Source organism: Danio rerio, chromosome 2, assembly GCF_049306965.1.
Source record: "Danio rerio strain Tuebingen ecotype United States chromosome 2, GRCz12tu, whole genome shotgun sequence".
NCBI classification, from domain to species: Eukaryota; Metazoa; Chordata; class Actinopteri; order Cypriniformes; family Danionidae; genus Danio; species Danio rerio.
Genome location: NC_133177.1, coordinates 39,001,516 through 39,019,447, shown reverse-complemented (window position 1 = coordinate 39,019,447; position 17,932 = coordinate 39,001,516). Strand labels below are relative to the sequence as shown.

The window sequence follows — 17,932 nt, the reverse complement described above, 5'->3', positions numbered from 1 at the left end:
CTCCATTCAAAACACATTTAAGAGCATTGAGAGCTTGCTTTCGCTCTTGATGAGTCACGCTGTGACTGTAGTGCTGCTTCGAATTTCAAATGCCTGTCATCAAGGACGCAGTTTGTTGTGCTGATAAACACATCACCGATGCAATGGCAAATATGTGAGGAAAAATGTTAAACAGACACCGGTGATGCTGAGCTAAGAGCAATAGCATATTCAAAGTTGCACACGTGTTTGTTTCTATACTTATGGTCAGTATTTAAGGTTAACCACAGCAGATACTGTTATTCAAAGTGATGTACAGACAGGAGTAATATAAGAAGTAAGAAAGAAGCAATTAACCCAAGCAGCTCAATCAGCTGCTGGAATTTTAATTATTCTGCAGATTTAATTATATTTGGATAATTCATTGGACAGTATTTGCTGATTGGTTTGAGAAGAAAGACCATTCCAGTGGTGCTGTGATCAATGACTCACACTTTACAGCTGTAGGATGTTTTGCTGAAACAGAGTCAAACAGTGTTATTGAGGGCCACTGGTTTGCCTCTTTGGACTGGACGTGTGTATTTGAATATATTTTTAGTACTGACAAACATGGGGAAAAATCTGTAAATATGCATACAATTTACTTTGTTAATTTGAAGGAATCTTCCATTTACATGACTTTTGTGTGTTTTTTACACACATAATTACACATCACATTGTGTTTTAATCAATACTTTTCTGACAGTATATTTTCTGTATATTTTTCTTTTAGTGTACTCGCACTGATATTGATACTCATTCATTTCAGGAGCTTTGTAGAATCATAAACTGTAAGATTATGTGTGAAAAGCTTTGATGTAGTTTTACAGACAGCGGGAACTTGAAAAACAAATTAGCTTCATAAATTGTACTTAAAGTAAATTAACTTTTTTACTTTTCTATATAATTATATAAACTTTTAAGATTTGGGGATTCAAGTATAAAACCTTAGCAACAATAGTAGTTGCTGCTTTTTTATTTAATAAATAAATAAATTAGTTAATTAATAAAATAATCAAGGTTTTTACCAAGGTTTCAGGGTAAAAATAGTTACACAAAATTTGTATTGAAATCTACAATTCTTCAACCATTCATGCACTCAAAAATGACGTTTGCTGTTTGTTCAAACTACTTATTTAAAATGAACTAAAACAACACAAATCTTGAGTTTTTTGTAGGTTTCTTGAGGTTTAATCATTTATTTTATTTAAAATTTTATTCAAAGTTTTCCTTTTGAGTATTTTTACTTTTTTTACTTTTACTTTTACTTTTAAACCCACAGGTTCTCGAAATTCAGCATCGTAACATACATTTCAACCAAATATTGCCATATCCTAACAAACCATGCATGCGTCAAAAGCAGAGGTGCCCAAACCTTTTCTTATGAAGGGCAAAACACCAGATTTGATTAACGGTGGTGGGCCGAAGTTAAATAAATGAAACTATTAGATTAAAGCTGCCATAGTAATTTCCTAATTTATACATACTTACAAATAAATGTAAAAAATACTTTTATTGTATTAATAATTCATATATATATATATATATATATATATATATATATATATATATATATATATATTATATATATATATATATATATATATATATATATATATATATATATATATATATATATATATATATATATATATATATATATTATAATGAGCTTCTTACAATAAAAACAATCTTTCTCATTTATAACACAATGGTATTCAATGCTGATTTCCTTAAATACACTGGATTTTTTTGTCGAGGATCATCATTTTTAAAAATCTGATTCATGCACAACAACATTTAATTGAAACATTTCATTCCATTTGCTTTTTTGTTTCTTGACATTTAAACAAACGAACAAACAAACAAAATGTTATGTTATGAAATGATAAGCTCTGTTGAAGGTGTTGGCCCCAACATTCACAGATGGGATGGTCGCCAAATCAAAGGTTACCATGGGCCAACTTTAGCATCTATATATATATATATATATATATATATATATATATATATATATATATATATATATATATATATATATATATATATATATATATATATATAGCCTATATCTGTTCTGTTCTAAATCTAAACGGTCTCATGAATTCATGTTTTCCAAATCCCCCTTAAGTACTAAAAGAATCAGACTCGTTACGAAAATAAGAAGACTCGTTCAGATGAAACAGAATCGCAGCTCCTTGATTCTCGGCTCTCCGCGCATGTTCGTCAGAGCAGAGTGACGCTCGCGCTGCCGCAGCCTCATGAACCTCGCCTCTCGCTGCGGTCTCACAACAAAACAAAAGGCCCGAAAACCTACGACTTATGTTAAAAAACGATAGTTCGCCGAAGCCACAATGACGGAGAACACCAAAACGCATGTCATCTTGCTGTCATGTGGAAGTTTCAACCCCATCACGAAGGGACACATTCATATGTTCGGTAAGTGCTCCGCCTGGGCTGGAGGGAGTGGATGCGCGAGCGGATTTTTAATTCAGCCTTTTGTCTTATGTGTCGCTATGTGAAGGGAGTCCGAGTGACCCTGATGATTTTTAGCTGTTGTGATCGATTAGATGTTTTATTTCTGTGATGAACTTGTATTGTCGGTCGCTGTCCAGGGGGAAGGTGCTGAAATGGGCGACGGCCCATAATGATGGTGCTGCGCAGCCGCGGCTTTAGCTACATATATGTCTAGATTCATTCACAAATTTTAAGGACACAAGCAATAAAGAGTTGTGATTTATGGCATTTCAACAAGTGTAATTAATCTTTACTTGTGCGAAGGTTAACTTACTTGACACTATTGGAAGACAAATAACCTGCTGTGTAATTTTTAAAATATGAATATGTAATAATATGAATACGTAGGATGTTGACCTGTTAAAGCGATTCAGCCATTATCTATCATTTATTAACCTCTTGTTATAAAAACGCAAGAAAGTATTTTGAAGAAAGCTGAAAAACATCTTCTTCATTTGTAGGAAAAACAAATACTAAAACTAAATGGTTGCAGGTTTCCAACATGTTTCAGAATATCTTCTTTTGTGTTTAACGGAAGAAATAAACTTATTAAGGTTTTAAGCAAGTAAAGGGTGATTAAATGTTGACACACTGTAAAACCCAAAACGTTAAGGTAACTCAAACCATTTGAGGAAACTGATTGCAACAAACCATTTAAGTTCAAAAACTGATCCTACTGAGTACTGTGAACTTAATTCATTTGAGTAAATGAAGCAATTTGAGCAAAGTAAAAACCAATAAATGAAGAGAACTCAAACCAACTGTAAAACTCAATAAGGCAACTCAAACTGTTTGAAGAAACCGATTGCTACAAACCATTTGAGTTAAAAAAAAACTAATCTGAGTACTGTGAACTTACTCCATTTAAGTTGAAGTAATGAGGTATTTAATTAACTCATTACCTTCAATACTGAGTTCAAAACTCTTTTCAAATGAGAAGAATTAACTTTCAGTCAATTTTGATTCAACTACACTCATGTCATTTGATTAAGTTGACTGTTGGGTTTTACAGTGCAGAATTTTATTTTTGAGTGAACTATACCTTTAAATACTTTATAGTCTCCTATACCACCAAACAAAGTAAAATGTTTTGATTTTATTTCAGGGAAATAAACTAAAATAAAATATAAGCTAGGTTTATATAAGGTTGTTCACAACCTTTTTTACAATATATGTGTTTAGAGTCGATTACATCTTGATTACATTACTTTGTTGCAACAAAAAGATGTAAACATGTTTATTCATGACACGTAAAGTAATAAAAAATCCATTAAAACAGCAACGGAGAAATATAATTTCAATTTTAATAACAGTTTAATGTTAATATATTTTATCACCTTTCAAATCTGAATCATTCTGTTCTGATTAACTTTTTTTTTTATTATCAAAATACAATGGGCTGCTTCATACAGTTGAGGATTACCAAAAATAGAAAAATCCCTTTTTAAAAATGCATCTATTTTAAATTCAAATAATATTTTAAAATAACATTGCTTTATTGAATTTTGGGAACAAAACAAACAACCTTGGTGAGCAGAAAATACTTTATTTATTGTTAAAGTTGAACTGTTTTCAGTTCTGCATTTCAGCTTGCATAAAGACAGAAGGTCATTGATGTACAACACAATTTAAAAGCAATACACAAAGCACAACCTTGTGTTTAAAAGAAAAAGTGCATTAAAATAAACTTTCAAGTCCAATGTTTTCCTCTTAGGTTTTGTTTGTGTGACTTTGGGATTACAAAGTATTGATTCGATACTTGATGAATTTAAAGGTGTTTTTAAAATGGTGAATTTAAAAACAGCACATTACAACACAGTTTTTTTCAAAATACCACTTTTGTACTTTACATGAAAACAATAATGGTATTCTTTTAAAAAAAGGTGTATACTTTCAGCTCTCCAAAATATAGTTTTTATTTAAGCGAATGGCTAAAATTCATTAAAGGTTTTTAGTAAGAAACAGTATCAGCTTGATTCAAACATACTGTACATGAGCATTATAATTTATTTGTAATGAGTCAATCAAGTGCTCAGATGTAAACCATGAATAAATACAAAGAATTTTCACTTTTTTCTGTGTTTTCACTCTAGTGACACACTTCTGTTTATAAGTTTTATCTGGATAAAACTTCAATAAGGGGCGACGCAGTGGCGCAGTAGGCAGTGCTGTCCCCTCATAGCAAGAAGGTCGCTGGTTGGAGCCTCGGCTGGCTCAGTTGGCGTTTCTGTGTGGAGTTTGCATGTTCTCCCTGCATTTGTTTGGGTTTTCTCCGGGTGCTCAGGTTTCCCCCACAGTCCAAAGACATGCGGTACAGTTGAATTGGGTAAGATAAATTGTCCTTAGTGTATGAGTGTGAATGAGTGTGTGTGGATGTTTCCCAGAGATGGGTTGTGGCTGGAAGGGCATCCGTTGCTTAAAAATGTGCTGGATAAGTTGGCGGTTCATTCCGCCGTGGCGACCCTGTTTTAATAAAGGGACTAAGCCCAAAATGAAATGAAATTAATGAAATCTTCAATAATTAAAAAAATCCATAATTACACTGTAAAAGTCAACATTTAGATTTAGACAAGATATGATACATGTTCATTCATTCATTTTGCTTTGGCTTAGTAACTTGTTTATCAGGGGTCACCACAGCGGTATGAACCACCAACTATTCCAGCATATGATTTACACAGCGGATGCCCTTCCTGCTGCAACTCAGTACTGAAAAACACCCATACACTCCAACATTCACACACGCACTCATACACTAAGGCCAGTTTAGTTCAATTCACCTATAGCGCATGTGTTTGGACTGTAGGGGAAACCGGAGCACCCGGAGGAAAAACACAGGGAGAACATGCCAACTCCACACAGAAATGCCAACTGGCCCAGCTGGGACCTGAACCAGCGACATTTTTTCTGTGATGCAACATTGCAACATGTATGATACATATTAGAAATTATTCTTTTTTATTCAATTTAAAAACACATTTATTAGGTGTTTTAAGGTACTGGATAGAAGTTGATCCAAATGTTTTACATTTACAATGGTTTACGGGTTTGATTAAGTCTGACAAACACAAACTAATTTGTAGATAAAATGAAAACAAACTAAATAGACAACGTTTAGTCAGTCATAAAAAATACAAGTGCAAGTTTGATTCAGTCTGGTTTTATTAATTTAACCATGTATTTAAGTCTTATTTATTTTAGTTTGGCTGGAACATTAATAATAATAATAATAATAATAATAATAATAATAATAATAATAATAATAATAATAATAATAATAATACATTTTATGAAAATGAATTAAAAATATAAAAAACATTATTTTTTAGAAATGATCATTTTTAATTATCTACATCAAACCAATGAAGTCCAATTACTTGCCTAAAAAACACACTTGCCTAATTAACCTACTTAAGCCTTTAATCTGAATACTAGTATAATGAAAAATAACAAGAGAAAAAGTTATGTACTGTCATTATGGCAAAGACAAAAGCAATTAGTTATTAGTTAGCTGATGTTAGTTATTAAAACTCATTCATTCATTTTCCATCGGCTTAGTGCCTTATTTATTAGGGGTCGCCACAGCAGAATGAACCACCAACTATCCAGCTTATATTTTACGCAGCGTATGCCCTTCCAGAAGCAACCCAGTACTGGGAAACAGCCACACAATCTCACATTCACACAATCATACATTATGAGCAATTTAGTTTATACAATTCACCTGTAGCGCATGTCTTTGGACTGTGGGGGAAACCAGAGCACCCAATGGAAACCCACGCAAACACAGGGAGAACATTCAGACTCCACACAGAAATGCCAACTGACCCAACTAGGTCGGAAAAAAAGTCTCTCCGTTAAACAGCACTTGGGGAATAAAAAAAAATTGGAGAAAAAATTTGAAAAAATTGGGAAATTAATAATTTTGCCTTCAACTACACCATCATACTGTTTTTAACTGATACTTAACAAAGAGCGTAAGTGGGGGGAAAAAAAAGATGCTCAGAAAGAGAGTGTTTCTTCCATTAGCTTGTCCATCTGTACATTTCAGCTCAGCAATAAACTAACCAGTGGGAAAAAAAAGCCTTGGGAGCTTTGTACTTTCCCTAATTCGGTTACTGCAGCTGTATTTCTAAGAGCCTCAGCAACATGAGGAGAACCACCACCACAGTTTGATCAATACACTTCCGCTGTTTTCCCCTCGAAGCAAAATGCATCTGTGTGTCCGTGACCTAATTTCTAAGCCTTCTTCTCCTGCTGCATGCCTTTGCATATATTTCGAGGTACAAAAATAAAAACGGGTTTATAGCTCATTCAGAGCTCATGCAGGCTATTCTGAACCACTTAGACATCTGAAACCAATAAAAACACTTAACATTAAATAAGATACCCTAGATTGTATTTCATATATATTTGGCTTCTGTTTTGTTTTTTTTGCATTAGCACTTAAACTTTATAATTTTTTTTTCACACTAGAGAGATTTCTTTAGCTCTTTCTACATGTCTGCTTCATAGAGTCCCCAGCATGAGATCTTGTTTCTGACACTCATTCTGTCAGTATTTTTGATGGGGCTGGGGGTGTGAGGTTATATCAGACAGATAGAGCTAGGTGCTTTCAGTGTGTGGGAAATCATAGATCAGTCATCATCAGAGTTAAAACAGAGGTGCTTTCCTGCTTTTTACTTTCTTACTTTCATCCAGGCTAAGTGTGTCACACAACATTATAAAGTTATCCTGTTTGCTTTGCAGAAAAGGCCAGAGAGTATCTGCACAAGACTGGACGATTCATTGTGATTGGAGGAATCGTCTCTCCTGTACATGATTCCTATGGAAAACCGGTAAGTCTGAGATGAATAAGTCTGAATTGGGTTCAGGAGTAGGTGCATTAATGCATCGTATACCACAGATAATCACTTCAGTGTTGATATTCCGTTCACTTTAAAGGAAAAGTTCACCCAAAAATGAAAAAATTCGGTCATCAATTATTCAACCTCCACTATGTCCAAACCTGATTTTGTTTCTGTTGAACATAAAAAGAAGATATTTTAAAGAATGTTGGAATCCGGAACCCATTGACTTTATTAGATTACTTTTTTCTACTATGGATTCCGGTAGCTACCGTTTTACAATTTTTTTCAAAATAATGGGCTCCCTTTTCAACGATCTAGGAGCAAATAGTAAAATGCGTAGCACAAAAGAATTAAGGGCGTGTCTGAATCCACTTTTGCTATTTTAAGGACGGAGAAATAAATTTTGCACTACAGCGCATGCTCCAACAGGGTTGTGTTTATTCTCCTACCGAGTTATTGGTGTGTTTTAAGCATAATGTGCATTAAGCCAATCAGAGTCTCATCTTCCAATCCCTTTAGGAGTCAGTTGTGTCATGCCATGGCGCATTTGCTATTTACTTGGCTGAATTTTCTAAGTGGAAAAACTAAACGCTTCACTAGCGAGAAAACAGTTAAACAGACCATCTACAGCGTGAGGATAAAAGAACAAGCCTACTCCATTCAGCATTTTTACTTTCTCTTTACTTTACTTTTACTCTTTACTATACTCCTTTACTTCTTTGGATACTAAAAAAGTGTTGTACGCACTCCACTAAAGAGATCCATTAGCCTACATATTTAAATTTGTATGTTAAGCGCAAAGATTTGTTTCAAAACTATTTCTAAAGGTCTAATGCAGCAAACCAATAAATAAACAACAATAATGAAGTGTGATCAAAAAACTTTATGAGTTATGTCCAAAAACAAATACTATTTTAATGCCCCATATGATAATGCAGACATCTCCAAAACCCAACAGATGGACAAATCTAAACTTGTTTTTAATAAAACAAATATAAATATACATATGATAAATAATAGTGCTAATAATAATAAGAATAATAACATTATACAAAAGCAAATTGTCATAAATAAACTGAAAATGCCCCATGAGATGAAGAAGGCATGGAGGCAGTGGTTGTTATATTTATGTAGAAAAAAATTGTAACATTTAAATTTTAATTTATTCTTTTTCATTTGTAAAGATATGTGTATTGCTGTACATCCTGTGTTTATTAAGCAATATGTACGCATTTAAGGCACAAAACTACCGTGCTCTGAATTTGGACTTTAGACCTGCTTTCAGCTGGTCAATTGCGCAGTCTATTTTAGTTTCCTTAAAATAGCAACACGCCGACAATTCGCCTTAACACACCTCTTTTCTATACCAGAACACCCATGAGTCCACAAAGCAGTGCAAACGAATGTAAAATTTAAACAACATGGCACAAAGCAGGAAAATTATTTTCACCTTATTGCACTGGGTGTAGGATAGGGCCCAATGTAAACAAAACATAGAAACCACATATAAAAAATATATGTGAATAAATATTTGAATCCAGATGAGATTGAATAAATGCAATGTACATTTTTATTATAAAGTATACTGTCATTTTATTAAAAAAATGTGTTTATTTAAGAAATAATGAAATGTTAAATAACTTATATTTGTAGAAATTACTCACTAAATTACTTCAAATGTATTGACTTAAATGTATTTGTGTTACTGTGTTTTTTAACAAATCATTTGAGAGAATGATTCAGTGGCTCACCCTTTCCTAAATAAATCAGCAGTTTTGAATAAATTCGAATAAAATCACGACTCACAAGTCAATCACAGACACTATTTACTGGTGCATCTGTGGAAGCTAAAAGAGTCATTAAAACCCCCAAATAATTCCCACTTTTATAATAAACGCAGATTGTGTAATTGCATTTGAACTACACATTTCTCAACCATTTGCCCTTCCGCTATTTAGTTCAAGATGGAAGTTTTGTAAACAGGGAATTTCTGTGACCTACTCAAACACGTCACAGAATCAGTAGGGTAAATCTTTAGTGCTCATACATATATACATAGATTTTTATTAAACTCCCTTTTGCCCAGCATGATTTGCTGAAAATGGCACATGGGTCTCATATTTAAATTATCGAAATTATAATTATCCAAAGCAATTTTATTGTTAAATTAATAAAATAAAATATCAAGAAGAAAATAGCAAAATAAATAAACGTCTATGTATTGCTAATAAGAGATCTGCAATCTGTGTCTGTACAGATGATGTTTATTGTGTTTGTAGGTTTTGCAAAAAGCACTTACATGGCAAAGTTTGAGTGTGTTTTATGTAAATTATCAACTTACAAATTACTTCTGTAAATTACAAATTACAAGTTTATATTAATGAATCAATACTGTGCTGAAAAATAAATCTTAACTTACTCAATAAGATTTCTTTGAATGAATCAAATACATCTTGTTATAACAAATACCTCTTATAACATTGTTATAAGAATTCTGTTACTATAGAGAATTAAAAAGTACTTTGGCCTAGATTTCTTCTCGCTCTGCAACAAAATATGAATAATAAATGCTTTAGAAAGCAGGATTCAGTCATTCCGACATCAGTTCTTTGTGTTGAGAGTCAAAACACATGTGAAAGAAACAGTTTTAGGAATCACTGTTTTAAACCCTGATTATTGCCTAACAAGGATAAATGTTTGAGTAATAGCTTTTCAGTAGAAGATCTAATATTAAATCTAAACATGTTATTTTGTAGTTCAGGTTTTCTCTACATTGCTAGGTTAAGGCCTAGAAGACTTACTTTTCCTTGTTTTGGCTTATATTTCTGCATTTATAGGGCCTTGTCCCAAGCAGACATCGTCTCACCATGTGCCAGCTGGCAGTTCAGTCTTCTGATTGGATCAGGTAACTGTCAATCATTCATAAAGAGGTGCAGGTATCGCCTCATAAGAATTCAAAGCAGCTTATATATCCTTGAATTCTGCAGAACATGGATGGGCTTTAATGTGAAATGGACATTCAGAACTTTAATGATTAATGGTCTTTTCCAGAGTGGATCCTTGGGAGTGCTACCAGGACACTTGGCAGACCACCTGCAGTGTTTTGGAGCATCACCGAGACCTAATGAAGGTTAGTCCTAAATTTGGTCAGAAGGCTATGATTCTTTTTTTAAAGTATATAATCGAACCATTCATCCACAGAGAGTGACGGGATGCATTCTGTCTAATGTGAACACACCCTCTACCACCCCTGTGATTGGCCAACCCCAAAACGAGACATCTGCAATTTACCAAAACACAGTTAACAAGTCTGTGGCCAGTAAGTGCTGTTCAGATCCTTATGTTTGGAGTTTAGGAAAACTGGACATCCATAATAATTAACTCATATTATGTGTTTTTTCTAAAGTTAAATTTTGGGGAAAGATGAGCGAGAGCTTGGGTAAAATTTGCTGCGTTCGGCCACACATGGATCGTTTCACCTTTGTTGGTAAGTTGGTATAATCATTTACAACAACACATTATATGTTTCACTCAAAAACATGTACACATACATCACCTATATGTTCTAAGATTGCAGGTTAACTACGTCTGTATATAATAACTTATATTTAATTGTAACTTAAACTTAATTTGATTGTAATTCAATAATGTGCACCTTTTGTAAAGCTGTTTTGAAACAATAATTACAAATAAATAAACAAATTACAATAAGTACAAATAAATAAACAAAAAATACAAATAAACTTGAAAACTTGGAATAAAAGTTTTAAATTCTTAGCCTTAAACTTTCACCAACCAGGGCTGCATTTCTTAAAACCCTCATTAGCTAACTAAGGTTGCAAGTTGTACGCTTGTAACGACACCTCTTGTTCTATTCCCAGTTTTCCCCCCATACCCCATTTATTTAGAATGTGTTGCATTACAACATTAAAACTGGGAATGGTTTAAAAAATAAAAGCATTAAGGTCATCTCTTTTAGGTGTTGTTTGCTTTCAAAGTATTTTTACTGTTCAGTTTTAGCGATCTTCATATTGACAATTGTGCTCCCTTCGTAGTGCACTTTGAAAACATTTATGACATTTTGAATGCAGCCGTGGCTCATGACGAAAGCTATATGTGACCAATTATTTAAAAGCGGAATTTACGTTATGTCTCCAAAGCTTGTGAAACAAATAAAAGCATACGTTAATGTGTTTAATTTATAGGTTATTTATTAAGAGATGTGTCTGTAACCTACAGTATATGACATGGACTTAGAGGTTAGAACATTTCTGCAATGACTGGAAAGGCATCCACTGCGGAAAAAAACATGCTGAATACGTTCCGCTGTGTTGACCCCAGATTAATAAAGGGACTAAGTCAAAAAGAAAATGAATGAATAATAATGATGATGATGATGATAATAATAATAATAATAATAATAATAATAATAATAATAATAATAGCAATAATAATAATAATAATAATAAAAATTATAATAATATTAATAATAATAATAATTATTATTATTATTATTATTATTATTATTACTTATCTTAATAAGTAGTCTACTGTAAATTACAACCATAAACAATTTATATGATTTATACATGAGAGATTAGAGTGTTGGTCAAGTACTTTTATGTTTTAGCATAGAATATGGAATATTCTCAATAATATTTGTAAATTAAACATAAGCCCTACATGTGCAATTTACATTTAATTCAATTAATATTGAAAACGAGTGCATTTTTTTACCCAAACTAACATTGGATTTTTTTTTAAATACGTGTTTGTGTAAAACAATATTATTTTATTTTAAAAATGATGGTCATTTACTCTAAAGAAGTTGTTACGCCACCCCATTTAGAGAGTCTTTATTGAGGTTTTAAGTTATAATTAACGTGGTTCAAATGACGGATCTGCGACAGAAACTATGGTTTTGGGAAACACTGGTCACTACATCATTCTTTTCCCAAACGATGCATCGTGCTATGATAGTTCAGCCATTAGTTATGTCATAGTTGGGAAACGCACCCCAATTACATTTTTTATATCTAATAGTTAAATTTATGAAATGACATGAAGATCAATCAATATTTATATGTGGATTTTTGTTTTTGAAAATATACCCTAAATGAAAATATATGATCAAGACATTAAATTATTATGATAAATAAAAGCAATGAATCAACATTTTTTATATTTATGTTTTATTGCATTATTTTCAATAATCATATTTGAAAATCAAATACATTGCACTAATTTCCCCAACCATTAAAGGAATTGTTCAGCCCAACAATGAAAAATTACTCACCATGTCCTTATTCTCAAGTAGTTCCCAACATTCTTCAAAGTATCTTCTTTTCTGTTTAACAGAAGAAAGAAAAGAATTTGAACAATTATAGAGTTTATTTTTAGGTGAAATGTCCCTATTTAAACCCCCAATTTCAGTTTGTATTATTATATATTTTTGGGAGAACAAAGTGTGTAACAGTGATATGCTGAAGCCTTGTGGCTGGGTTCATGTAGAAATCACATAATTCCGTATAATTATTTTGAATTATTCATAGGCTTCACACAGGATGTGAATAAATTTTACATGACTGTGATGACTTCCAATGAATCAATGATCTCTGTGACCTCTCAAGCCTTTCTTGCTTTTTTTTTTCTCGAACAGATGAAAATGCCAACCTTGGTACTGCAATGCGCTACGAGGAAATCGGTGAGACGATGTGATTTTCCTTGCTTTGGTTTTTGGTTTTCAAATCAGTCCTTGCTTGTCACTTTGAGTCTCTGTCAGGAAAACAAACTTGGGAGTTTGCCCAAGGAGAGAGAAAAAGTCACTGTGTATTTCTCGAAAATATAAATAACATCAAACAAGACAAACAGCTGTCAAAGAAATAAACAAAACAGGAAACTTTCTATAATACAAGTCTGAATGTAAAGCATAGTGCCTCATTCTCCTCCTCGTGGGGAAAATGTGGCTTGTTTCTTTTCATCTGATAAAAGTTGTTGTGTTTACCCCCACAGCGAAGGAAAACCAGCTCATTACAGTTTGTATGTTTGTATGTATGTGTGTGTGTGTGTGTGTGTGTGTGTGTGTGTGTGTGTGTGTGTGTGTGTGTGTGTGTGTGTGTGTGTGTGTGTGTGTGTATTTTATGGTTTGTTCAGAGTTGCGTATCCTGCTCCTCTGTGGCAGTGATCTCCTGGAGTCTTTCTGCATCCCCGGCTTGTGGAACGAAAGTGATGTAAGATATCATTCATTGTGTATTTCACTGTCTTTCGTGCTCACAAATGTGTAGATACTGTTTAAAATATGTGAGCCCTGGTGGCAAAATGAGTCGGAATGCTTAAATTCTGCAGTATTCATTTGGGTGAACTATCCTTTATGCTGATGATGATACACAGGGCAAATGTTGCTTGCCTATTTTCTATTAAGAAAGGGCAACAGTACTGCATCTGTAACCCATTGCCCTAATTAGTTACCCTGTGTCTCACCTGGATACCCATTTATTAGGTTGCCCAGCAACATTGCTTAAAAAGTTGCCCTGTGTATCATAAGCATTTAAAGTTTCTCATGCGATACTTCCGAACGTGCAATAACACTGGGTGATGGAAACTCAGATATAGTGTTGCTTTTAAAAGTCAGCATGAAATGAAAATTAATATTGTCATTTTTTCCCAAATTGTGATGTACTGTACATCCAATTGTCTAGATGGAGGTGATTGTTGGAGATTTCGGGATAGTTGTGGTGCCTCGAGATGGAGCAGACACAGAACGGATAATGAACCATTCCTCTGTGCTCAGAAAGCATAAGGTATTTGCATCAAATATGTTATAAATCACAGAAGACTATGTGTGGCTGTTTTACTACCGTCAGCACATTGGGATCAGGGCAAATTTATTGTATTAATGGCTTTGGTTTCCATTCACAGGATAATATAATTGTGGTAAAAGATGAAATCGACCACACGATGTCAATCGTCAGTTCCACCAAGAGCAGGTTTGTGTTCACCTCTCTATTCTTTACCATAATGTATGGTATGTACTTAAACTAAAACCACTTATGATATTGCCTTACTCTAACCCTACTCTTAATCTTCACAGAAAACCTGTAGTAAATTTTAAATGTAAAATGGACCACATTTAAAGTTTGGAGAAAAATCTAAATCTACAAAATCCGTTGTGGCGACCCCTAATGAATAAAGGGACTAAGCTGAAATAAAAATGATTGAATGAATGTTTGAGTTTCTTTAAATTCTATTGGAAAACAGCAGCCATTGCCTTCCATTATATTTTTGTTCCAACTATGAATGTCAATGGCTGCTGGTTTTCAGCACATTTCATAACTTCTTTGAGTAAATGATGACCCTCCTTAGTATAGTTTGGACTATCCTTGTATTTTTACTGTTGTAGGACATAACAATCAGGTTCTGGAAGCAAAAAAATAATAATAAAAAAAACCCACAAAATAATTATAAAGAAATTTATAAACATTTAGAACCACTTGAGACCGAGTCAATTGTGAGGAAATGTTCATATTTCATATTCATGTCTATATTTCTATCGCTTTAACTTGTTTAAAGGCAAGATTACACTCTTTAAAAGTCTTTAGTTTTTCAAGTCAAGTCACGTCAAGCTTTGTTGTCATTCTGCTACATGTGTGGACATACAGAGGAATGAAATGTCGTGTCTCACAGGAACACGGTGCTACATAAATTAATCAAAAATACAAACACAATATTGGACATAATTGCAATTTTTTTTAAAAAGCTACACTGCAAAACTCAATAAGATAACTAAAATCGTTTGAGGAAACCGATTGCAACCAACCATTTAAGTTAAAAAAATAATCCTAATGAGTACTGTGAAATTAATACACTTAATACAGCAATTTGAGCACAGTTAAACCCGATAAGGCAACTCAAACTGTTTGAGAAAACCGATTGCTACAAACCATTTGAGTTAAAAAAAATTTATGTATACAAGTGCTGTAAACTTACTCCATTTAAGTTGAAGTAATGAGGTATTTAATTAACTCATTACCTTCAACACTGCGTTCAAAACTCTTTTCAAGTGAGTAGAATTAACCTTCAGTCAATTTTGAGTTAATTACACTCATTTCATTTGATAAAGTTGACTGTTGGGTTTTATAGTGTATGCATAACTGACTAGGCATGGGACGATAACTGTTTTCGGTTTTAAAAAGGTTTAAAAGGTTTTAAAACCACCAGCATTTTCTGATATACCGTTCCTAAGGTATTAAAATGTAAAAACTTTTTTTTTTTTTTTTTTTAACTAATAAAGACGGCAGAAGTCAGTGATTGATTTTAATTATTTAGCCTGACATGTTTACTGTTAAAATATATTTTTTAAAAAAATGTATTGTCTTCAAAAGGGAAAAAGTTTAAATTTTTTTTACCCAGACATATAAAAAGAACATATTTTACAGCAGTAATCCCAATACCGTCAAACTGTGAAACCGTGATATTTTTATTCAAGGTTATCATACTGTCAAAATCTTATACCAGCCTATGCCTATAACTGACATACTATAAGATAACTAAACACATAGGACAGGCTACACAAGTACTTTTACATGAGACTGAACAATATTGTGCAGGATATTGTGCAAAAGAGGTATTAAAGGTGAATATTGTGCAAATCGCTCTTGTTTTTCCTCTATTCAGACTGGCTCTTCAGCACGGTGACGGCCATGTGGTGGATTACCTGAGCCAGCCTGTCATCGACTACATCCTGCAAAGTCAGCTCTACATCAACGCTTCAGGATAGGGTGGTGAAATCCACTTCCGAACCGTCCGTCTTTCCGTCATCCCTGTCTGTCTGTCTGTCAGTCTCTCAGTGTGTAATCTAGAGTATAATCCTCCTGTGCAAGCACTGCTTTCCCATGTAGAGGAGCATTAACCTGTCCTGGTGTCTCATTGGGATGTACAGCACTGTGCCTGAAGGATCTGCTCCACCAAACAGCTTTAAAAGGACTGGGTGGAAGAGGAAACTCGCTGCCACCGTGACAGAAGTGTGAATGGATTAGAATGAACCCATTGCCTGCTCTAATGTCGGCCTTTGCTGTTGATTTGATCTTCTCTGTTCTTGTAATTGCATGCCTAAAGGTTTTCTTTCAGCGCATGAGTGTTTAAACGACCACGTAGACCGTAGTCTGTGGATACAGTGTTTGCGAACAAAAAAAAACAACAACTGTGCTTAGACTCATCTCATCTATGAATGCATTTTCTACTCATCGATCCACTGTACAGTATGTACAGAGAATGTCAGGTCTCATATACTGTGTTGATGCCTCGATGTTTTGTCTTCAATGTGCATTCATGTATACGTGGAGTATTTGGTTGCACATTAAAGAATGTGGTTTCATTTACGTTGCTTTGGTGCACGTTTTCTTCTCACTCTGCTCTTTTTGCTTGACACGCTAACATGTGAATTCTTTTGTAGTAAAGCCAGTCACTGCCTCCGCATTAAACCATTCCTTTCATCAGACATGTCTTGCACTTTCACTTAATTTGCAAGGTTTCTTCCTCTGTTAGATAGGGATTTGAACTAATTCCATGCTTTTAGAACTGTTTAAAATAGTTATAGTTTTGGGATACTTCTCTTGTAACAAAACGGTTAGCTTTTCTGTTGGAGACAAAAAAAGATATTTTGAAAAATGTTGGAAACCGGTATTTCAATTCAATTCATGTTTATTTATATAGCACTTCTCACAATATATATATTGTGTCAAAGTAGCTAAACAAAGTTCTAGTAAAGTCCAGATTTCATAGTTGAAGTTCAGTTTAGTTTTATTCAGTGTAGTTTAAATTTCACTGTTGAAAGTTTAAACACTGTACAGCAAGTCCACAGAACCATTAATCATTCATTTCTATAGTTTTTTTTTTCTACTAAGGAAGTAAATAGTTACTGGTTTCTAACATTCTTCGTCAAAAATAAAATCTTCTATTGTGTACAAGAGAAAAAAAGAAACTTATAAAAGTGTGGAACCACCCGAGGGTGAGTAAATATACCTTAAGTGAACTTTCTATTTATTTAAAAGTGCGCAGTTCAATCAAGAATGAAAACATACTATTCATTTACTCACCTTCAAACCATCCCAGATGTAGTTTTTAAAAATATTTTCAGAACAACATTTGAAATGGTTGCTCAACCCTCTTACTGGAGATCTATCTTCCTGCAGAGTTTAGCTCCTACCCTAATCAAACACACCTGGTCCAATTAATTAGGACCTGAACACCATTTAATAATTAATTACAGGCAGGTGTATTTGATATGAGCTGCAACTGAAAACTGCAGGAAGGTAGCTCTCCAGAAACAGGGCTGGCCACCCTAGATTTATTTATATATATATATATATATATATATATATATATATATATATATATATATATATATATATATATATATATATATATATATATATCCATATATCCAGCTACCAACACTTTGAAAGACAAAAAATAAATACAAATATGTAGACTAAGTGAAGTTTTATAAACTAATTTGAGAGGAGCACGTTATATGATTGATCGCGGCT

The 17,932-nt window shown here is 33.3% G+C and overlaps 1 protein-coding gene across 1 annotated transcript; it reads left to right on the top strand.

The window, feature by feature from the left end:
- The first annotated feature begins 2,285 nt into the window (after positions 1-2,285).
- nmnat2 (nicotinamide nucleotide adenylyltransferase 2) lies at positions 2,286-16,762 on the top strand. The gene is given in 11 exon segments (NM_200004.1): positions 2,286-2,457; positions 7,285-7,373; positions 10,223-10,290; positions 10,437-10,515; positions 10,587-10,704; positions 10,792-10,872; positions 13,045-13,089; positions 13,539-13,615; positions 14,084-14,185; positions 14,304-14,371; positions 16,059-16,762. Coding segments are annotated over 11 exon segments (915 nt in total). The 5' UTR covers positions 2,286-2,372; the 3' UTR covers positions 16,162-16,762.
- The last annotated feature ends 1,170 nt before the right edge of the window (positions 16,763-17,932 follow it).